Source organism: Lampetra fluviatilis, chromosome 31 (assembly GCF_964198595.1).
Source record: "Lampetra fluviatilis chromosome 31, kcLamFluv1.1, whole genome shotgun sequence".
Taxonomy (NCBI): Eukaryota; Metazoa; Chordata; class Hyperoartia; order Petromyzontiformes; family Petromyzontidae; genus Lampetra; species Lampetra fluviatilis.
Window position 1 is genome coordinate 12,526,073 of NC_136305.1, and position 18,726 is coordinate 12,544,798.

General features: G+C 47.5%; 1 protein-coding gene across 2 annotated transcripts in view; it reads left to right on the forward strand.

Moving 5' to 3' along the window:
• CCDC157 (coiled-coil domain containing 157) overlaps nucleotides 1–18,726 on the forward strand; it is a 58,326-nt gene that overhangs the window by 21,139 nt on the left and 18,461 nt on the right. For both annotated transcript variants that reach the window (XM_078871157.1, XM_078871158.1), the window contains exons 3-5: nucleotides 934–1,187; nucleotides 1,903–2,083; nucleotides 2,740–2,856. In XM_078871157.1, coding sequence (XP_078727283.1) covers nucleotides 946–1,187; nucleotides 1,903–2,083; nucleotides 2,740–2,856 — 540 coding nt within the window. In that variant the 5' untranslated portion in view covers nucleotides 934–945. The remainder of the gene's footprint in view (nucleotides 1–933; nucleotides 1,188–1,902; nucleotides 2,084–2,739; nucleotides 2,857–18,726) is intronic.

Consider the following 18,726-nt stretch of genomic DNA (forward strand, 5'->3'; position numbering starts at 1 on the left):
TGGGTAGGGATAGCATTAATAAAGGGAAGGAATGTAATAGTATGTAGTTGCAGTAACTAAACAACCACGTAAAAAACTACAGTATAAACTACATAGTATCATCAGTATACTAAATATACTCTCCAATAAGCTGAGCTACTAACAGTAAGTAATACATTACAATTTTATGTCGCAAAAAATATAATATGCTTCCAGCTATACTTTTTTCCCTTACATCACACGGGTCTACCCCGTACTATATGCTGCCATAGACAAACCCAACATTAAATTACATACTGTATTACTATACACCACCTTAGAATAATACATAGTGTAATATTACACTATGTATTATTCTATCTTTTTTGCGACATAAAATTGTAATGTATTACTTACTGTTAGTAGCTCAGCTTATTGGAGAGTATATTTAGTATACTGATCATACTATGTAGTTTATACTGTAGTTTTTTACGTGGTTGTTTAGTTACTGCAGCTACATACTATTACATTCCTTCCCTTTATTAATGCTACCCCTACCCACTCCCTTTGATGCTGCTAATCCTGCATAATGCACGGGCATAATATGACTTTGAAACCCCCCCGCCCACCTCCTACGCATTTCACAAGTAGTACTAATCACATACCTACATTTCCCATAAATATGCTAAATTCCTCTTGATATGCAAATTCTTTTGTCAAGGCGCCCCCTTCCAACCCAGCTTAAATATACGCTCCAAGCGTGGTGTTGTTTCATTCAGACGCTGTCTCCCCGACAGACCTGGTCTTCACCTGAGGACGGCTGCTTGCGTTGTGGCCGAAACGTCGTGAGAATAATTTTATTATGTTTTTATTATTTTATTATTTCCATTCTAAGTGACTTTACCGAAAGAACCAAGAAGATACATTCTGCAATGTTGAGGCTTTTACTCTCTCCTTGTTCCAACCCCACCCCAGCCACCAACGGCCATGACTGACATGGACAGCACAGAGCTGCGCTGCGTTACTCTGCGTCGTGATCTCACAGAGCTGCAGGGCCTCCTCATCTCTGTCGCGTCAAGAACCGGTGTCCACGCCTGCCCGTCTTGGCGCTACCCTGACCGCCCGGCTTGGCACCTCGACCTCCCCGTGCTGCTGCAGCAGGAGTTGGAGGAACAAAATCAGGATGGCACCCGTGAGGTCACATTGCTACTGGAGCTCATTGTGGACAGGTGTGGACATTGGGTGGAGGCTGTTGTGTTAGGGTAATGGTCGCCGCTCCAGATAACATTTTCTTCTAAGAGTAATACACCCTCCAGATTTGACACTGTTAGTCAAATCTATTTTCTGGTGTTAAATGCAACTTCACAGAGAGAGTGATCCCACCAGTGTTAGACCAGAGACCACCAAAAGGTGAACAATACAAAGGTAGCGCAAGTATAAGTGCATTTATAGCTCGGGTTGAGCATTTATATCTATTAGACCTTTCTTGCCAGTATCAAAATAAGAGTAAACAAGACCGTAAAGAAGGCTATCCTTGGTGTAGCCCAATCAGTTTCAAAGACAATGCATATATTCTAATCGGAGCATGTTTGGAAGTTTTACCACAGGTATGTGTGGTTAATGCAGACCTGATGCCTTGCAAAAAGTTATTCTATTTGGTGTTTGAACATCCTAACACCTATCTTATTGCCAGAAAGGGCAAAACCTATTATTATCAGTGGATGAGTGATAACTGAACTGGAAATGAGAACCCTCATCTCCAGACCACGCTGGTTCTGGCTTAGCATCTTTGGTCAATAGTCGACTTGGCCACCTGCATATCCTCAGCAATGTCAAGTAGAAAGCAAAACATCCGGTTCAGTGTCTAGGAGCTGGAGCTGAAAGGATAGGACACAAGGCAGCTTCGTTTAACGCTTGATGGTGGTGGTGTTACATGATCTTCAGGCTGGTGCTGCTGCTACTGACAGTGGAGAGGTTTGTGTCGGGAGCATCTGAATGGTGGAGGGGCGGGGTCGCTCCCCCAGACAGAGACGTCAAGGGCTCCTCTGTGTCCGTTAGCCTGGCTGCTCGCTGGCTGTGGGAGCGTCTGATCACAAGCTACGGCCGTCAGGAAGCTCCCGAGCAGGTAACGGTGGATTACATAGGTCAGGGTCATCAAATCAACCCTAACCCCATGCCTACCATACCGCTGCCATTCTCTCGTTCACAGAGCATTCTACCCCAATTCCATTCATAACTGGTTCCTGCCCTATATTCTTAGACAACTTCTTACCAAATGATCAAATAACCATATAGAATAACTTCTTGTTATCCCTATTATTATTAGCATCTTCCATCTGCTCTGCTGGCTTCTACCAATAAGTAGTTTCGTCATGCGATAGTTTCTCTCTGATTTCCTTCCTGTGCTCCTTTAATACAGCAAAGCTAAATGTCTCTGAGGTGTGACAGAGCTAGAAGCAGAGATACTCCAGGAATGCTTTAATACAGTTGTAGTTGAGGCAGCAGCAGAATTCGAGTAAATGAAGGATATGTAGATAAGTGCTAAAACTGAAGATGCCATAGACAGGCTAGGAATTTGAAGCAGAAGTTGTTTGGTAAGGCATGGTAAGGAAGGCCAGGGGAGGATGCAGGCTAAGTTAAGGAGCACTTGGCTGGCACTGCCAACATTATTCTTTACCACCAGCAATGGATAGACAAAAGGATGTACAATTTTATATTGATTCTATCACGTTTATGATCTGTTGTTAACTCTTCTTGTAAAATGACCATCTGTAAATGCAGGATCTGCAGAAGGGTATAAAGAAAGACATGGGAGCTCAGGATGCGACAACACAGACCGGATCCTGGACTGGATCCCTCTGTTCTAGGTGTATGTCTACGCAGACCGGCATGAGAGTGGTGAGTGCGTATGTATGTTTGGTTGATTTATTCATTGGTTATATTTGTTGATGGACGTTCAGCCATAAGCTCTTTTACACAAATGACCCAAGTATGTAGTAAGTATGTGTAGTTAGTTTGCAAATACTGCATGTATGTTGTATACTTGTAGCCTTATTTAAGCAGGAGATGACTAAAGCCATTGAGACACATGAAGCTTTGCCTCGTTTGCAATGGCAACCTTGATTGCCCTGAAAAAAATCAGAACAATTTTTTTTTTTACATTTGATAAAAAATGTACAATACATTTTTAAACCTGTAAAATGTGAATAGGCTAAGTAAAAAGGTAAATTCCACTTAAATTTCAAATATACTAACACTCATTTGCAGGGGGTATGAGCTAAGTTAATTGAAAGCAATATGGATTTGTTGCTTTTCCTTTCCCAATGAGATTTGCAGGCCTACTTTCAATCAACATCAACAACAATATAATCATTCCATTGTTTAGGGCTTTTCATCAAGGATCTCAAAGCACTGTATAGGACACAGCAGCCGCAGACACTCAGCATGAAAATAATTATATTATAATCCATTTACTAAATAGACTAAAAGTTCAATAAGCGGAAGCATATAAATAGGTTTTAAGACGCATTTAAAAAATGTCCACATACTCAGAGATCCTGATATCTCGTGGAAGAGCATTCCATAGCCTGGGGACGACACAGGAAAAAGCTTATTCACCCATAGACCGAAACCTCAACCTGGGAATGCAGACAAGATCTACATCCCCAGCTATTAGGAATCTTGAGGGGACATGGGTGCAGTATGTCAATGATATAGGCTGGGGCAAGATGATTTGAAGCTTTCGTGACTGCAGGAATCCATACTCTTTGGTTCTTTCGGTAAAATCACGTAGTTAGAAATAAAATAAAACAAATCACGACGTTTCGATTGCAACAGAAGCAATCACCATCAGTGACTTTACCGAAAGAACCAAAGAGTATGGGGCAAGATGGTTCACTGCTTTGTCAGTTAACAATAGGATTTTAAACTGAATTGTATATGAAACTGGAAGCCAGTGCAGGGAGGCCAACACTGGTGTAATATGATGTGAAGTAGGTGTTCAGGTTAACACCCAAGCAGCCACATTTTGAACATGCTGCAAATTGATCAGCATCCTGATAATAGGTTTTTCCCCTATTTTCTGGCAACAAAACAGGTGTAAAGATGTTAAAACACCAAACTGAAACCTTTTACAAGGAATCATGTCTGCATTAACCACAATGCTTGTGGTCAGAATGCAAACAAAAAACATACTCTGATAATATATGCATTGTCCTTGAAACTGATCGGCACACACCAGAGACAGCTTTTTTTGAGCATCATGTCAAACGGTGTTAGACCAGAGGATGCCAAAAGGCGTACAGCCCAAAGACAATCAGAGGAATGAGAGCTTGGGGTGTGCATCCTCTGGTCTAACACCGTTTGGAACGAGGCTTAAAAGAAAGATGTCTCTGGTGTGGACCAATCAGTTTCAAGGACAATGCATATGTTATCAGAGTATGTTTTTTGTTTGCAATTTGACCACAAGTATTGTGGTTAATGCAGACATGATTTCTTGTAAAAGGTCTCAGTTTGGTGTTTGAACAGCTTAACACCTGTTTTGTTGCCAGAAAAAAGGGAAAAAACCTATTATCATATTTTGGTACTGGCAAATGAGGTCCAATGATGATCAGCATTTTCTTATCCATGCCAGGGAGTAAGACATTGCAATAGTCTATGCGTGATGAGATGAAGGCATGGACCAGCTTTTCTTCATCTGAGGCAGAGAGAAGGGATCAAATACAATAGATATTCCGAAGATGGAAAAATGAAGTCTTTTCGATCTTTTTAATATGAGCCTTGAAGAACAATGTGGGATGACAGATGACCCCTGGATTTGTGACTCTCATTGCCGAACTGATTAGATAACCGTCAATCGTAATGTTGATTGATGCAGCTTTGTGAAGTTGGTGGGGTGACCCAATGAGCATCACCTCCGTTTTAACACCGTTCAATTGGAGGAAGTTTCGTTGTAACCAACTTTTGAAGGAAGTAATCGCCAAAGTGAGCATGGAGGCAGATGAAGGGATATCGGACTCATTATGCTAAATTTAATGTCGTCCTCATAGCAATGACACTTTATGACAAGATTTCGGAGCATATGACTCAGTGGCACCATATAAATACAAAAGAGAAGAGGTCCAAGAACTGAACCCTGAGGAACCCCAAATGAAACCGGGCTGGGAGCAGATTTAAAATCTCCCATGGATATAAACTATTCCCGATTAGCTAGATACGATCTGAACTAACAGAGAGCAGTTCCTCGAACCCCCATGATGATTTCCAAGCGATCAATCAAAATATATGATCGATGGTGTCAAAGGGTGAACTCAGATCCAGCAAAGTGAGAATACTAGGTGAGCTAGAATCAGCAGCGATCAAAAGGTCGCTCACCACTTTAACCAGAGCTGTCTGAGTGCTGTGTGTACCGTGTCTGCTGTGTCTACCCCTGAACCCAGACTGGATCCTTATGGCGGTACCCCAGGGTACCAAATAATACAAAATGGTCGAGGCAATTAAATATTTTATTTCTGGGATACTATTTTTTTCAGGGGTGTACTTAACTCCGCGACTGGGGTACCAATCAATCCGAAATTAGTGCTACTCCGCGATGTCGAAACACCAAACATTAGTGGAGTGTGGTGTTTATTCACGCGGACAACTTCGTCTTTTTCTCCTGTGTCACTTTATTGACAGTATCCCACACAGATGCTGCTCTTGTTCAACACCACCTACTCCTTTCGCGAACTCTTCCTCTCTTCCTCTGCTAGCCTGCTACTTCAAGCTTACTCTCGCTCCGCTAGCCTGTTGCTCTCCGCTGTCTAGCCTGTCACGGACTCTCTCTCTTTATACTCTGCTAGCTTCTCACCCCGCTAGCCTATCACACTCAGACTAAAGAGTCCGCTCGCCTCTCCACTGCTAGCCTGTCCACACCCGCACCTCCAACCTCGCCCGTTCTTCCAGCGGGGGTTCAGCCAACACCCCTGGGGAGGACGAGGTGTGGAGGGCGTGGTCCCGGATTTCTCTTGAATCTTTTCACTGCTTCATCTCCAACCAACGCCACCCAACTGCCTCACACGTTCCCCTTATATCCCCCTCCTCATTAAGTGCCCTCAGATGACCCTCATTAAGCCGGCGTCCTTCCGGCGTCTCTTGCACGTGTTCTCCCTCTTATCACCTCTAGCCTCTATCTCTCGCCTCCGTGGCGCCTACCCCGCATTTGCATTTGCAGTCAGCCAATCACTGCCTCTTTCCCTAATTGCTGGCATCTCTCTGTCTGCTGTCACCCAGGCCACCCGCCTTCACCTACTTATCCTGAGCTGACCTCACTGTTTGCAACCCCGTACATGAATGCAACTGCTGTTTGTAAACCCTGCGCGCGTTACGGCACTATATTAGCATAAAAAATCCGTCATCGAAAAATTCAACTTTGAATAGTGCATCGTGTACAACTCGTCGAGATGAGTCGATTTCCGCATCACTGACCATCATAAGACTAAAAATGGCTGCACCACAGAGATTATGCGAAAGCCGGAGTACTATGGTACCCCGGGGTACTGCCATAAGGTTCAGATGGTGATTCAACTCCAAGCAACCAGGCATTTAGGGGCTTTGGATAGGAAGGGTAGATTAGGTGATAATTATGTGGAACCTCAGAATCAAAGCCATTCTTTTTCAGGAGAGGGGTGACAGCTGCAAGTTTGAAGGTGGAAAGGACAATACCAGAGCTGAGAAATTAATTCAAAATGTTGGTGACAAATGGACAGAGTAAATGGAAATTTCCTTGAATTTATTTGGTAGGGTAGGGATCGAGGGAACAAAAGGTTGGTCGGGACTGAGCCACCAAATCAGCAATAGTTGATGGGGCAACATCAACAATAACATCATGTCAAAATGAACAACAGTGAGTTGACTTTATCAACAACAATAACATCAACAATAATGGCATATCAACAATCATATTATTGTTCATATCAGCATCAACAATAATATTATAGCAACAATGACATATCAATGACAGAAATGTTAATATTAATATCAACAGCACATGTATAATTTTCAACAGCTGTACCAATATTTTAGAGCCATAATTAGCCCTGATATAACCACAACTAAAGTGAAGTAACCATATTAGTCACAAAATAACCACAACCATAGCTACAACTGCCTTATAACCACAACCAAATTCCAACTGCAAGCATAACCACCACATAACTACAACAGCCAGAATATAACCACAACTACATTATAAGCACAACCACATAACTACAACCTTAGCCACATAACCACAACACCCACATTAAAACCACAACCATAATAATCACATAACCCCATTATAATCACTACAATATAACCACAGCCACATAATCACAACGATTACCACATTCTCACCACAATCACCATATAACCACAACCACCACATAACCATAAAAATCAAAGATCCCCCATATACAGGTGATTACGCATCCTGGTGAAGAAAAGGATCAACATCTCCCATAACTTACTAGTTGTGGATCCGCAGGGAAAATATGTTCTTCCCTCGGGTAAACTGCAGGATAGGGAAATCACCTTGCTAAACGTCTATAATCTCCCTTCCATTAGCTCTGCACTGATTGAGAAGAGAATGGGGAAAATCATAGTGGGTAGGAACTGTAAGTTTGGTTCTAAACCCTGTCCTCGATAAATTCCATCCTATCGCTTCAGAGCAAAATACTCTACAAAGACTCCTCCAAATATAATGTCCCAGCGTTATCTAGTCGACCCCTTCATGGTCCTTAATCAGACAGATAATGACTTTATCCACACCTCTAAAGCACACAAGACTCTGTCCAGATTTGGCTTTTCCAAGCCTCTAAGCTACTTCTGTCAAAGCTCACGAAAACCAAAATTTTGGACTTGCAGTTCTTCGACCACATTTCAATATTTATCCAAATAATTCTTGACCCAGACTAGGTAGTGGCTAACTTCTGATCCCCGGATAAGCGGCTCCTGGATGACGAGCAGATGATGAAGGAGTTGAGAAAGGAAATAGGTGAATTAATACAGATTCATTCGGCCTCTAACCCCTTTCTTCCCATATAATTTGGGACTTTCTTAAAGCATTCATTTGAGGTTCACAAACAAAAAAAGGGGGCCCACAGATGAAGAAAGGTCATCAAAAGCAACAGGAGCTAAAGGAGGATCTTGCTGTCTTGCATGAGAAGTTTAAATCCACTCCATCACTACAAATGTAATATAAATTAACACTACAAGAATAGAACTGGAAGTGGTTAATAATAAAACTAGCCTGCTATATAAATAAGAGAGTCAGATTGCCCTTTCATGACTCTTCTACTATAGTCAGGTTACTAGCTAAACTGGTCACAACCCGGCGACACCGATAGTTTATTGTCTCTATCCAGAGCGGGAAGGACTCTCCTCTAACCAAAACTAGGGAAATGAACATGAACTTTAGATAATTCAAAAAGTCCCCGTGTATCTTTGATTTCCCGACCGGCGAGGAGATAAACTCCTTTTTAACTAAGGTCACTCACCCCAATTTGGACCTTCAGCAGTTAGGCAGGCTTATTGCCTCTCAAGAACGAATCGATGCCATTGCCTCATCACCCGTGGGGAAGGCTGCTTGGCCCCAATCGTATCCCATTGGAGCTCTGTAAAAAAGTTGGTGCCCCTCTCAACTCACAGTAAATGTTGATGCTTAACACAGCGTTTAATTCCAACTCTCCCAAACGCTATGAATAAAGCCAGGATTTCGTTCTTTCATAAACTGGGTACCCTGGTGAAAGTTAAAGGTAATTCCAGATCTATTTCTGAATTTGCAAGTCCCAATCGGTTTGTGAGTCCGAAACCTGCTGCGACAACATAGACGTGATGGTTCGATGCAGACGCTCGACCATCCCGTCAGTTTGCGGGTGATAGGGAGAGGTACGAATTTTTTTCGTTCCCAGGAGCTCACAGACCTGTTGGAGGAGTTTGCCGGAAAAATGTTTTCCCTGGTCGGTCAGCAGCCGCTCCGGAGCACCTTTGTCCATGACGTAACCTTGGACAAAGGCCTCCACGATGGCTGCTGCCGACTGGTTGGCCAGGGGCCAGGCCAGGGGTCCTCAAACTTTTTAAACAGGGGGCCAGTTCACTGTCCCTCAGACCGTTGGAGGGCCGGACTATAGTTAAAACGAACTATGAACAAATTCCTATGCACACTGCATATATCTTATTTTGAAGTGAAGAAACAAAACGGGAACAAATACAATATTTAAAATGAAGAACAAGCAAAGTTAAATCAACAAACTTGCCAGTATTTCAATGGGAACTATGAGCCTGCTTTTGGCTAATGAGATGGTCAATGTCCGGTTCCATATTTGTCACTGCTAGTCGTAACAAGTGATGCAAGTGTGCATCCGTTAGTCTAGATCTGGTTGGAGATGTCAAATGTTTCATTCTGGAAAAGTCTGTTCACAGACATAAGTGCTGCCAAAGATGGTTGCCATTTTGAGTGCATGGTTCCTGAGATGAGGATATGTCTCAGAGGGGAGAGATGCATAGAAATTATGAAGGCTGCTTGACTTGAATGCGTCTTTCAGAGAGTCACAATTCTGCAGTTCAGCCAGTTCCATTTGGTAAATTGTATCCACATTTTCAATGTCAATAGAAAATGGGTTACAGAAACGCTGTATGTCCTGTTCATGGAGATGAAGCTCTTTAAATCTAAATTGGAACTCCTTTCGCAATTTTTACAGTGAATCCACACATGTTTTGTTTGGGAATGCAACCAATGGTTTTTCCGCTAACAGATTTTGAGTTGTGGGGAGATGGCAGAAGTTTTCCTCCTTCACTTGTTTGATGAGGAGGCCTAATTTTACTTCAAATGCTTTGACATGTGATTGCATATCACAGATGAGCTTCCCCTTTCCTTGAAGTTGCACATTGAAACTGTTGAGTAGCTCTGTTACATCTGTCAGAAAGGCAAGGTGCCATTTCCATTCTGCATCATTGAGCTCTGGTACTTCTATGTTTTTTGAAAGCAGACAAGCTGTAATCTGTGGAAGTAAGTCATAGAAACGTTTCAAAACTCTCCCTCGACTCAGCCAACGGACTTCTGTGTGGTACAGAACATCTTCATAGTCAACATTTAGCTCAGACAGAAATTCCTGAAATTGTCTGTGGTTTAGTCCATGAGCTCTAATGAATTTCGATTTAAAGCTTTCATGACTGCAGGGTTTCATCTTTTTGGTTCTTTCAGTAAAGTCACGTAGAAGGGAAGTAATAAACACAACGCAAGCAGCCGTCCTCAGGTGAAAACCAGGTCTGTCGAGACGACAGCGTCTGAATGAAACAGCACACGAGCTTGGAGCATATATATAAGCTGGGTTGGAAGGGGGGGGAAAGGGCGCCTTGACAAAATAATTTGCATATCAAGAGGAATTTAGCATATTTATGGGAAATGCAGGAATGTGATTAGTACTACATATGCCCGTGCATTATGCAGGACTACTTCCCTTCTATGTAGCTCTAATGAAGTTAACACAAGATACCACAATTTTCATAACAGAGTCCTACTTCAGTGATTTACTACACAGCGCTTGTTGGTGGATGAGGCAGTGTATGGCTATTGGATGAGAATGGTTATGTTTGTCCATCTCTTGGTTAATGCGAGCAATTACTCCTTTCTTAGACCCCACCATGCTAGGAGCACCATCAGTTGTCACACTGGCAAGTTTAGCCCAGTTCAGCTCCAAACCATTCACAGTTTGGCAAATCTTTTCATAGATATCCTCTCCTGTAGTTGTTCCTTTGATGCTTTGCAGTGCAGCAAGCTTCCACGAATAAAAATTAGAAGTTGTGCAGAATCCCGAACATCATTGATTTCGTCGAGTGCCAAGGAAAATAGCAAATTTTTTTTGGGGAGTTTTGCAAATGCTGATGCAAATTGTCTCCCATTTCTTCAATTCTCCGTGTAATTGTATGTCCTTTAAGACTCACTGTACTAAATAAATCGGCCTTCTCTGGACACATCTCTTTGGCAACAGAAAGAAGGCATTCTTTAACAAATTATCCCTCCATGAATGGTCTGCCAGTGTACGCTATTAGCTTGGCAACTTGACAACTTGCTCGCAGTGATGAAATATTTAGCTGCTTCTGCTTCACAAAAGTATTTTGCTGAGTTGTTAATGTATTTTTCAGTTTTAATATTTTATCTTTTCTCACTTCTCCGACCAAACAATCATATTTATCTTAATGTTGAGTTTCATAGTGTGGACTTAAATTGTATTCTTTGAACACAGACACTATATTCTGGCATATCAGACACACAGCTCTTTCCTTGTACTGCATGAAAAAGTAATCATAAGTCCACTGTTCTTTGAATATCCTACACTCCGAGGCAATTTTTCTCTTTCTTGACATCATTGTTTCCTAGGGAGTCAAAATTGCTATTAGTAAAATGCCTATATATATACAGCGCTACAAAAACCATATACCAGCAATAACTTTGCCCACACAGAGACATACAGACTGCACTGCCCATCAATGCAGTCTGATTGGGGGAACTCCGCTTTTACCCCAGGCTCACACTGGTGCGGGTGCCATTAAAAATTAATTACACCTGCAGTTTTGTTCACAGCGCAGCCGGCCCCTCCCACATGCCCTGGCTTCCTCTGAGTCCTGGGAGGTGGAGTAGTAGTCCGGCTGCGCTGTTCGGTTCCTCCCACCGCCTGAAGCTTGATTGCGGCCGGACTACAATTCCCATGATCCAGCGCTTCAGCCGGCCAGCCAATCGGCGGCGGCCGCCCCATCTCCCTCTTCCACCAATGACCGTCCTTCTCATGAAGAAAAAAAGTAACAGACAGGCAGCGGCGGCAAAAACACCTGGCGGGCCGGATAAATGTCCTCGGCGGGCCGCATGTGGCCCGCGGGCCGTAGTTTGAGGACCCCTGGGCCAGGCCATAGGCCAGCGCGTAAAGTATTCCACCCCGGTCAACAAATATCTATTGCCCCTAGGGGTGGCGGGAAATGGCCCCAGAATATCCAGCGCGACAAGTTCGTTCACTCTGGAGACTCTGATAGACTGCAAAGGCGGGTTTGACTCCCGTGCTGGTGGTTTTCGCTGCGCACACCGAGGGCATGATGCCAACAGATCTGCGACATCCCTCGTCATGCCTGGCCAAAAAAAATCAAGCTGGAGCAAGGCGAGGGTCTTTTGGGTATCCAGGTGGAGGAGGCGCTCATGAGCAGCCCACACCACCCTACCCCGTAACCCAGAAGGGACCACCAGCCGGTGTCGATGGGATTTCCCGTCCCAATGCATCAGCAACCCCGCGTGCATTTCCCATGCGTCGGCATCACCCGTCCCCCGCCCCGCCTCCCCGGCGCGACGACGCGACGCGAGGAGGGAGGTATCCTCCATCTGGAGGCGCCCCCATTCATTAACAGGCAAACGCAGCAGGGAATCTTTTCCCTGTTGTGCGATAGAATTTGGAAGCAATGTTTCGTCGTCGGCGGCTGCCGCCAGGACCGGAACCGGCATGTCCCCTGCAGGCTTGCAACGTCCCGACCCCAGGAGGCATGCACATTCGGAGGTGGTTGGCATGCGCGACAGAGCGTCCGCGTTGGTGTGGCGAACGCCCTTACGGTAGGTGGTTTCGAAATCAAAATCCTGGAGGATCTCCAACCATCGGGACAATTGTCCCGATGGCTGTTGAACTCGCAGGGCGTACTGCAGTGCCGCATGATCTGTGCGAACGGTGAAATGCCGACCGTACAGATATGGGCGATACTGTTGGATGAAATAGACAATTGCCAACAGTTCCCTACGGGTGACACAATATCTTTGCTCCGCTGGAGACAACACCCGACTGCCGTACGCAACCACCCGTTCCACGCCGTCAACCACCTGGGAAAGCACGCCCCCAATACCCGTGTTGCTCGCATCGGTGTCGAGCAAAAATGGTTCCGAAAAATCGGGGTAAATCAAGGGAGGAGCTTTTACCAGGGCGTCCTGAAGGGAGCAGAAAGCAGCCTCCTCCTCCTGACCCCAGTGGAACCGAACCCCTTTTGATGTTAAAGCGTGTAGGGGTTTGGCAATCGTCGCAAAATCAGCGACGAACCGTCGGTAATACGACGCGAAGCCAATGAAACTCCTGACCTCTCCCACCGAGGTGGGAGTCGGCCAGGAGCTGACACACTGCGTTTTGGCGGGATCGGTAGCAATACCTGAGCGCCCCACGATGTGCCCCAAATAACGCACCGAATCGCGTAACAAATGACATTTTTGGGGTTTGAATTTCAAATTAGCAGCCCGCATCTTTAGGAAAACCGCCCGCAACCTCTGGAGATGTTCGTCAAAAGTTTTACTAAAGACGATAACGTCATCCAAATAAATCAGGCACGACTCCCATTGCAATCCAGCCAAAACCAATTCCATCAAACGCTGGAAAGTTGCCGGCGCTGAGTGTAAGCCCATCGGCAACCGGTTGAATTGGAACAGGCCGTGCGGTGTACGGAAAGCAGTTTTAGGCTTTGAATCATCGTCCAGAGGAAGCTGCCAGAATCCCGAAAGTAATCCAGTGTGGAGAAGAATCGCGCTCCCGCCAAGGCGTCCAGCGATTCGTCCATCCGTGGGAGCGGGTATGCGTCGGCAACCGAAATTTTGTTAAGGCGCCGAAAATCAACGCAAAACCGCAACGAGCCGTCCTGCTTTTTAACCAGGACGATCGGCGCTCCCCAAGGGCTGGTGGAAGGAGAAATTATGTCGGCGGCTAACATGTCATCAATAGCCGATTTGACATGGTCCTTTTCGGCGGGACTTAACCGAAACGGATTCTGGCGTATTGGCGCGCTGTCACCCGTGTCAATATGGTGACGCAGCAGATGAGTGCAACCCAAATCGTATTTGTCCCGACTGAAAACGTCGGAAAATTCCCGCAGTAGCGTTCTAAGCTGTTGGCGCTCTGAATTTGACAGGTCCGTCGATCCCGCACAAAGCGCATCGAGCCACCTTCCATCGCTGTCCGAATGTGGGTGCGGCCGGGGAGCAGTGCCGACGTGATTCGCAACAGGTTCCTCGCAGGGCACCGGCGTCGCGTGAGCAAGCACCGTCCCTTGAGGAACTACCACTGTCTGCGACCCCACATTGAGGACCGCGATGAAAGGGTCCCCGTCCCCTCTTATGACGGTCTGGGCCGGAATCAAATGAGGTCCACTAACCCCGGCCCTAGATGGTCCCAGCAGAATTCCCTGGTCCCCAATGCCCTCAGCGAAGGGCCGACGAAGTTTTAGAGGCACCAACATTTGAGCTCCCGGCGGCACACGAACTGTTTTAACGACGAACGCTGGTACTGTTACGAACGCCGTCCGAGCCGCAGTAGAGGAAGGCAGGAACGCCATGCGTCGTCCCGACGGGAGCTCAATGCATCCCTGGTCTATTAAAATACGAATCGGCATTTTGCCCAAGAAGTCCGTCCCCAGCAGGCACGGAACCGCCAGCGAGGAGTAAACAAAAATCGGGCCCGACAATTTGATATCCCCGATACAAATTTGCGCTCGAATCTGTCCAATGATGCCAAGAGAGCCCCCGTTAGCAGCATAGAATGGGACGTTAACCGGCAGTAAAGGACGGCTCTGGACAGGTAGAATATTGTAAATGAGTTCGGAAATGATGGTCGCCGATGCCCCCGTATCGACCAGGATGCGTACCTCCACCCCGTCAATGTGTCCCACCACGGCCGACGACCCCGACGACGCGGCCACAACGCGATGGGCCAACATGGACCACTGCCTGGGTTCGATTTGAGTCCCCATAGTGGTGCGTGTTGGCCCGTCGCAGCGCAATGTCGGCCCCCCGTTCGTTGCGGTGTGCGAGTGTGTGACGAGTGTGTGCTTGGGCCAAACATGAGGGGTGCCGCGACTCGCCGGATTATGTTGATGGAGCTTGGGAGGAGGAGGGCCGGCGTCCTGTCGAGGCGTCGTCCCGCGCTGCCGAGGAGAGCAGCACCCCGAGGCGAAATGGCCCCGGACGCCGCAGTTGAAGCAACGCGGGAGCGCCGGCGGCGATGACGGACGGTCGAAGCGGCTCGACCCATCCCGGCCCGACCGTGCTCCCGTCCCCTGCTGCCGTCGACGGTCGACGGCGTAAACCTCCTCCGCCGGGAGGGTGGCTGCAGCCACCGCACGCCCGGCCGCTGCCCTGCTGGCTTTCCGACGCTGTGACAGCAGGTTGGCGTGGAGGAGCCGCGCAGCCTGGAGGGAACTCATCTCCGTGTCCTCCTGTGCAACGACGGCGATGTCCAGGTCGTCTGCCAGCAGGAGGATTTTTTCTGTGACCATGGCGTCCACGCCGTCGTCGTCCATTCGAGGGAAGGCCGTCTTCGCCAGTGCCAGGAGACTCGTCCTGTACGCCAGGGGCGACTCCTTTGCACCCCGCTGGCGATCGTAAAACTGCTGCCTGCATTCCGCTGAAGGTCCGTAGACCCCGGTCAGCAACTGCAGCGCCATCTGTAGCGTGGAGCGCTTCTCCCTCGGCGCCGATGTAAGGGCGGCGAGTGCGTCGCTGTCGAGGAGCGCCGGCAGCGCGCAGAGAGCCTCAGCATCCGACCACCGTGCCATTTCTTGGTGGGCGAGGAAGCGTCGCTGGAAGCCGCCCCAGTCGCCCTCCGCGCCAACAAACTCTTTGAGCGGAGGCAGCCGTTGGTGCAGCGCAGCGGTCGCCATGGAAGCTCGCAGGCTGCTGTCCCCGTAACTCGGCTGTGCTTCGGCGCGAACGGCAGATGGTATCGCCTGTCGCAGCCGTGATGACGCTCCCTCCGCTGGCGGTGACGCGGCAGCCCCAGCAAGAGCGATGTTGGACCCGAGGTTCAGGCCGGCCACGCCCTCAGCAGCTGCTGCGGCGATGGCGGGAGATTCAAAGTTTGAATCCGTTGAGATGGCGGGAAGGCGCATCGGACGTCGGTTCTCCTCGCCCCGTGGTGGTCCACCAGCCCCCAGCCGCGTGATGTGTTCGAGTGTGGCGGCAGCGGCGTAAAGCAGCTCCGCCAGCCTCGCGTGAGCCAGCCTCAGCCCTTCTGATGGCGGCTCCTCTTCATCCTGATGCCCCGGTAAGAATGCGTCCGGCCCCGGCTGCACGATGTCTTGTTGAGCCGTCTCGGGCTCGACAATTTCAGCGGTGTCCTCCACCTGCGGTACTCCGGCTCGAGCTGTCCGGCGCGTGTCCATGTTCGTAGTTGTTCTGACACCAGATGAAGTACCGTTGGTGACTCTTGGACACCGTTGGTGAGGCACACGTATTTATTCCGTACAAGTAGTCACAACTGTGGACATACAATACTAGAGGGGGTATCGGCCCCCTCACCCGGCTAGCTGGGAATACACTGCTAGCTATCTCTGACCTACCTCCTAGTCCTCCACTAACGGGCTAGGGGAGGCTGTCTGGCCCGACACTGGTAAGTCGGGCTACGGTACCCGGAGTCCCAGAGCACTGGCTCTGGTTCTCGGGACCACGCCGCTGGCTCGGTCCTGCGCGGCCCTGACAAGGGCGGCGTCCCAGGGGAGTCCAGGGCTCTAGCTAGACGATCTTCGGTCTTCACTGGTTTAGCTTTAACATTCTGCCCCGAGCCCTCTGACACATCCCCCTTTATACTCCACCCCCGCTGAGGGGTGGGGCCCCGGGCTGCCTGGTGCGGACGTCGTTGAGAGCACCCCCCCGTGCACTCACGTAGCCCCGCCCACTGTGTTTGTTTCCCATAAGCTGCCATGCATAACGGCTCTCTCTCTAACACCCCTACAATAGGGTGGAGTGGCCCTTCCTATTCAGGGTTATGGATACATTTAGTATCCCTCCCTCATTCACTAACAAATGTAGACTCCTGTATGTGAGCCCATCGGCTACGCTGGCTACAAATGGCTTGGCATCCCCAAATTGTACATGAAGTAGAGGCACAAGGCAGGGTTGCACTCTTTCTCCACTACTATGGAGCCCTTCACTGACGGTTATCTGGAGCAGTCAACAGATCTCAGGAGTAAGTTTTGGAGCAGTGGAAAATAAAATTAACTTATACGCCGATGATGTTCTCATTACCTTTACTGACCTAGAAACCTCAATTCTTGCCATTTCGACTCTAGTGAGGGAATATGGGGGAGCGTCGGGGTTAAAACTCAATGTAACTAAATGAGAACTGATGTGCCTGTCCCCTACCTCCCCCAAACCCCCAGAGGGTTTGTTATCCTTTAAGTGGTGCCCAACCCATATCAGATTACCTGGGTGTGACAATCCCCGCTTCTCTAATGTCGCTCTTTCGGAAGAATTCCCCCCCCACCCCCCTCCTTGCTCCAGGATATTGTTACTTCAGTCGCAGAGTGGACAGATTTCCCCATTTCTTTCCACAACAGAGCCCATCTGGTCAAGATGATGGTCCTCTACATCATGGGACCTCCTTTGCCAGTACCAAAATATGATAATAGGTTTTTCCCCTTTTTTCTGGCAACAAAACAGGTGATAAGATGTTAAAACACCAAAATGAAACCTTTTACAAGGAATCATGTCTGCATTAACCACAATGCTTGTGATCAGAATGCAAACAAAAAACATACTCTGATAATAGATCATGATGTTTCGATCGCAACACAAGCAATCGTCATCAGCTGGGACAACCACACCAATAAAAAACTCCTAAAGTAGGCGAGAGATCTACCGTGGCACGAGGTTAGAGGGGGAGAAAGGAGGTGGGGGGAGAGAGGGGGCGGGGCAGAAAGTGGACCCCGCCGCAGCACTTGGAGAGATCTGAGAGATCGGCTGCAGGGGGGGAGAGAGAAGGGGGGGGGGGACAGAAAGGGGACCCCACGGCAGCACCCGGGTCACTGGAGTACTGGAGTAGAGATCGGAGAGAGATGCGCAGAGAGAGAGAAAGACAGAGAGTCAGAAATAACAGCTGACATAGGCAGGTAGGATGGAAACATCACAGTCAGTTTAGACTTTACCTGGTTAATAACGTCCTTCCAATGATTGCTCAGTTTGTACCCATCTTCTCGGTTGAAGTTGCGTTTGTGTTTATATATCTGGATGGCTTCATGAACAAATCTCTGAAGGTAGCCGGTGGGTTTGCAGAGTACCTTCGTCTTGGAAAAGTCAATTTTGTGTGAGCCCACAGCTTTAAAACAATGATCAGCAACGACAGAGGTATTGGTCCTACCGTGTTTCATATCTGCCTTGTGTTCGCGAACGCGGTCCGAGACATGTCGTTTCATTTCCCCAATGTAACTGCTGCTGCACCCACAACTCAATTTGTCGACACCCGGGTAATTGCATAACAACCTCGTGCCACGGCAAATCTCTCGCCTACTTCAGCAGTTTTTTTCTTGCTGTGGTTGTCCCACCTGATGATGATTGCTTGTGTTGCGATCGAAACGTTGTCATATATTTTTCTACCTACGTGACTTTACCGAAAGAACCAAAGAGTATGGATTCCTGCAGTCACGAAAGCTTCAAATCAAGATTGATACTCTGATAATATATGCATTGTCCTGAAACTAATTGATCCACACCAGAGGCAGCTTTCTTTTGAGCCTCGTCTGAAACGGCGTTAGACCAAAGGACGTCAAAAGGCGTAGACCCTAAAGACAATGCACTATCGGAGTATTGAGAGCTCGGGGTGAGAATCTACATCATGGACCTCTTTTGCCAGTACCAAAATTTGATACTTTTTTCTGGCAACAAAACAGGTGTTAAGATGTTAAAACACCAAACTGAAACCCTTTACGAGGAATCATGTCTGCTTTAACCACAATGCTCGTGGTCAGAGG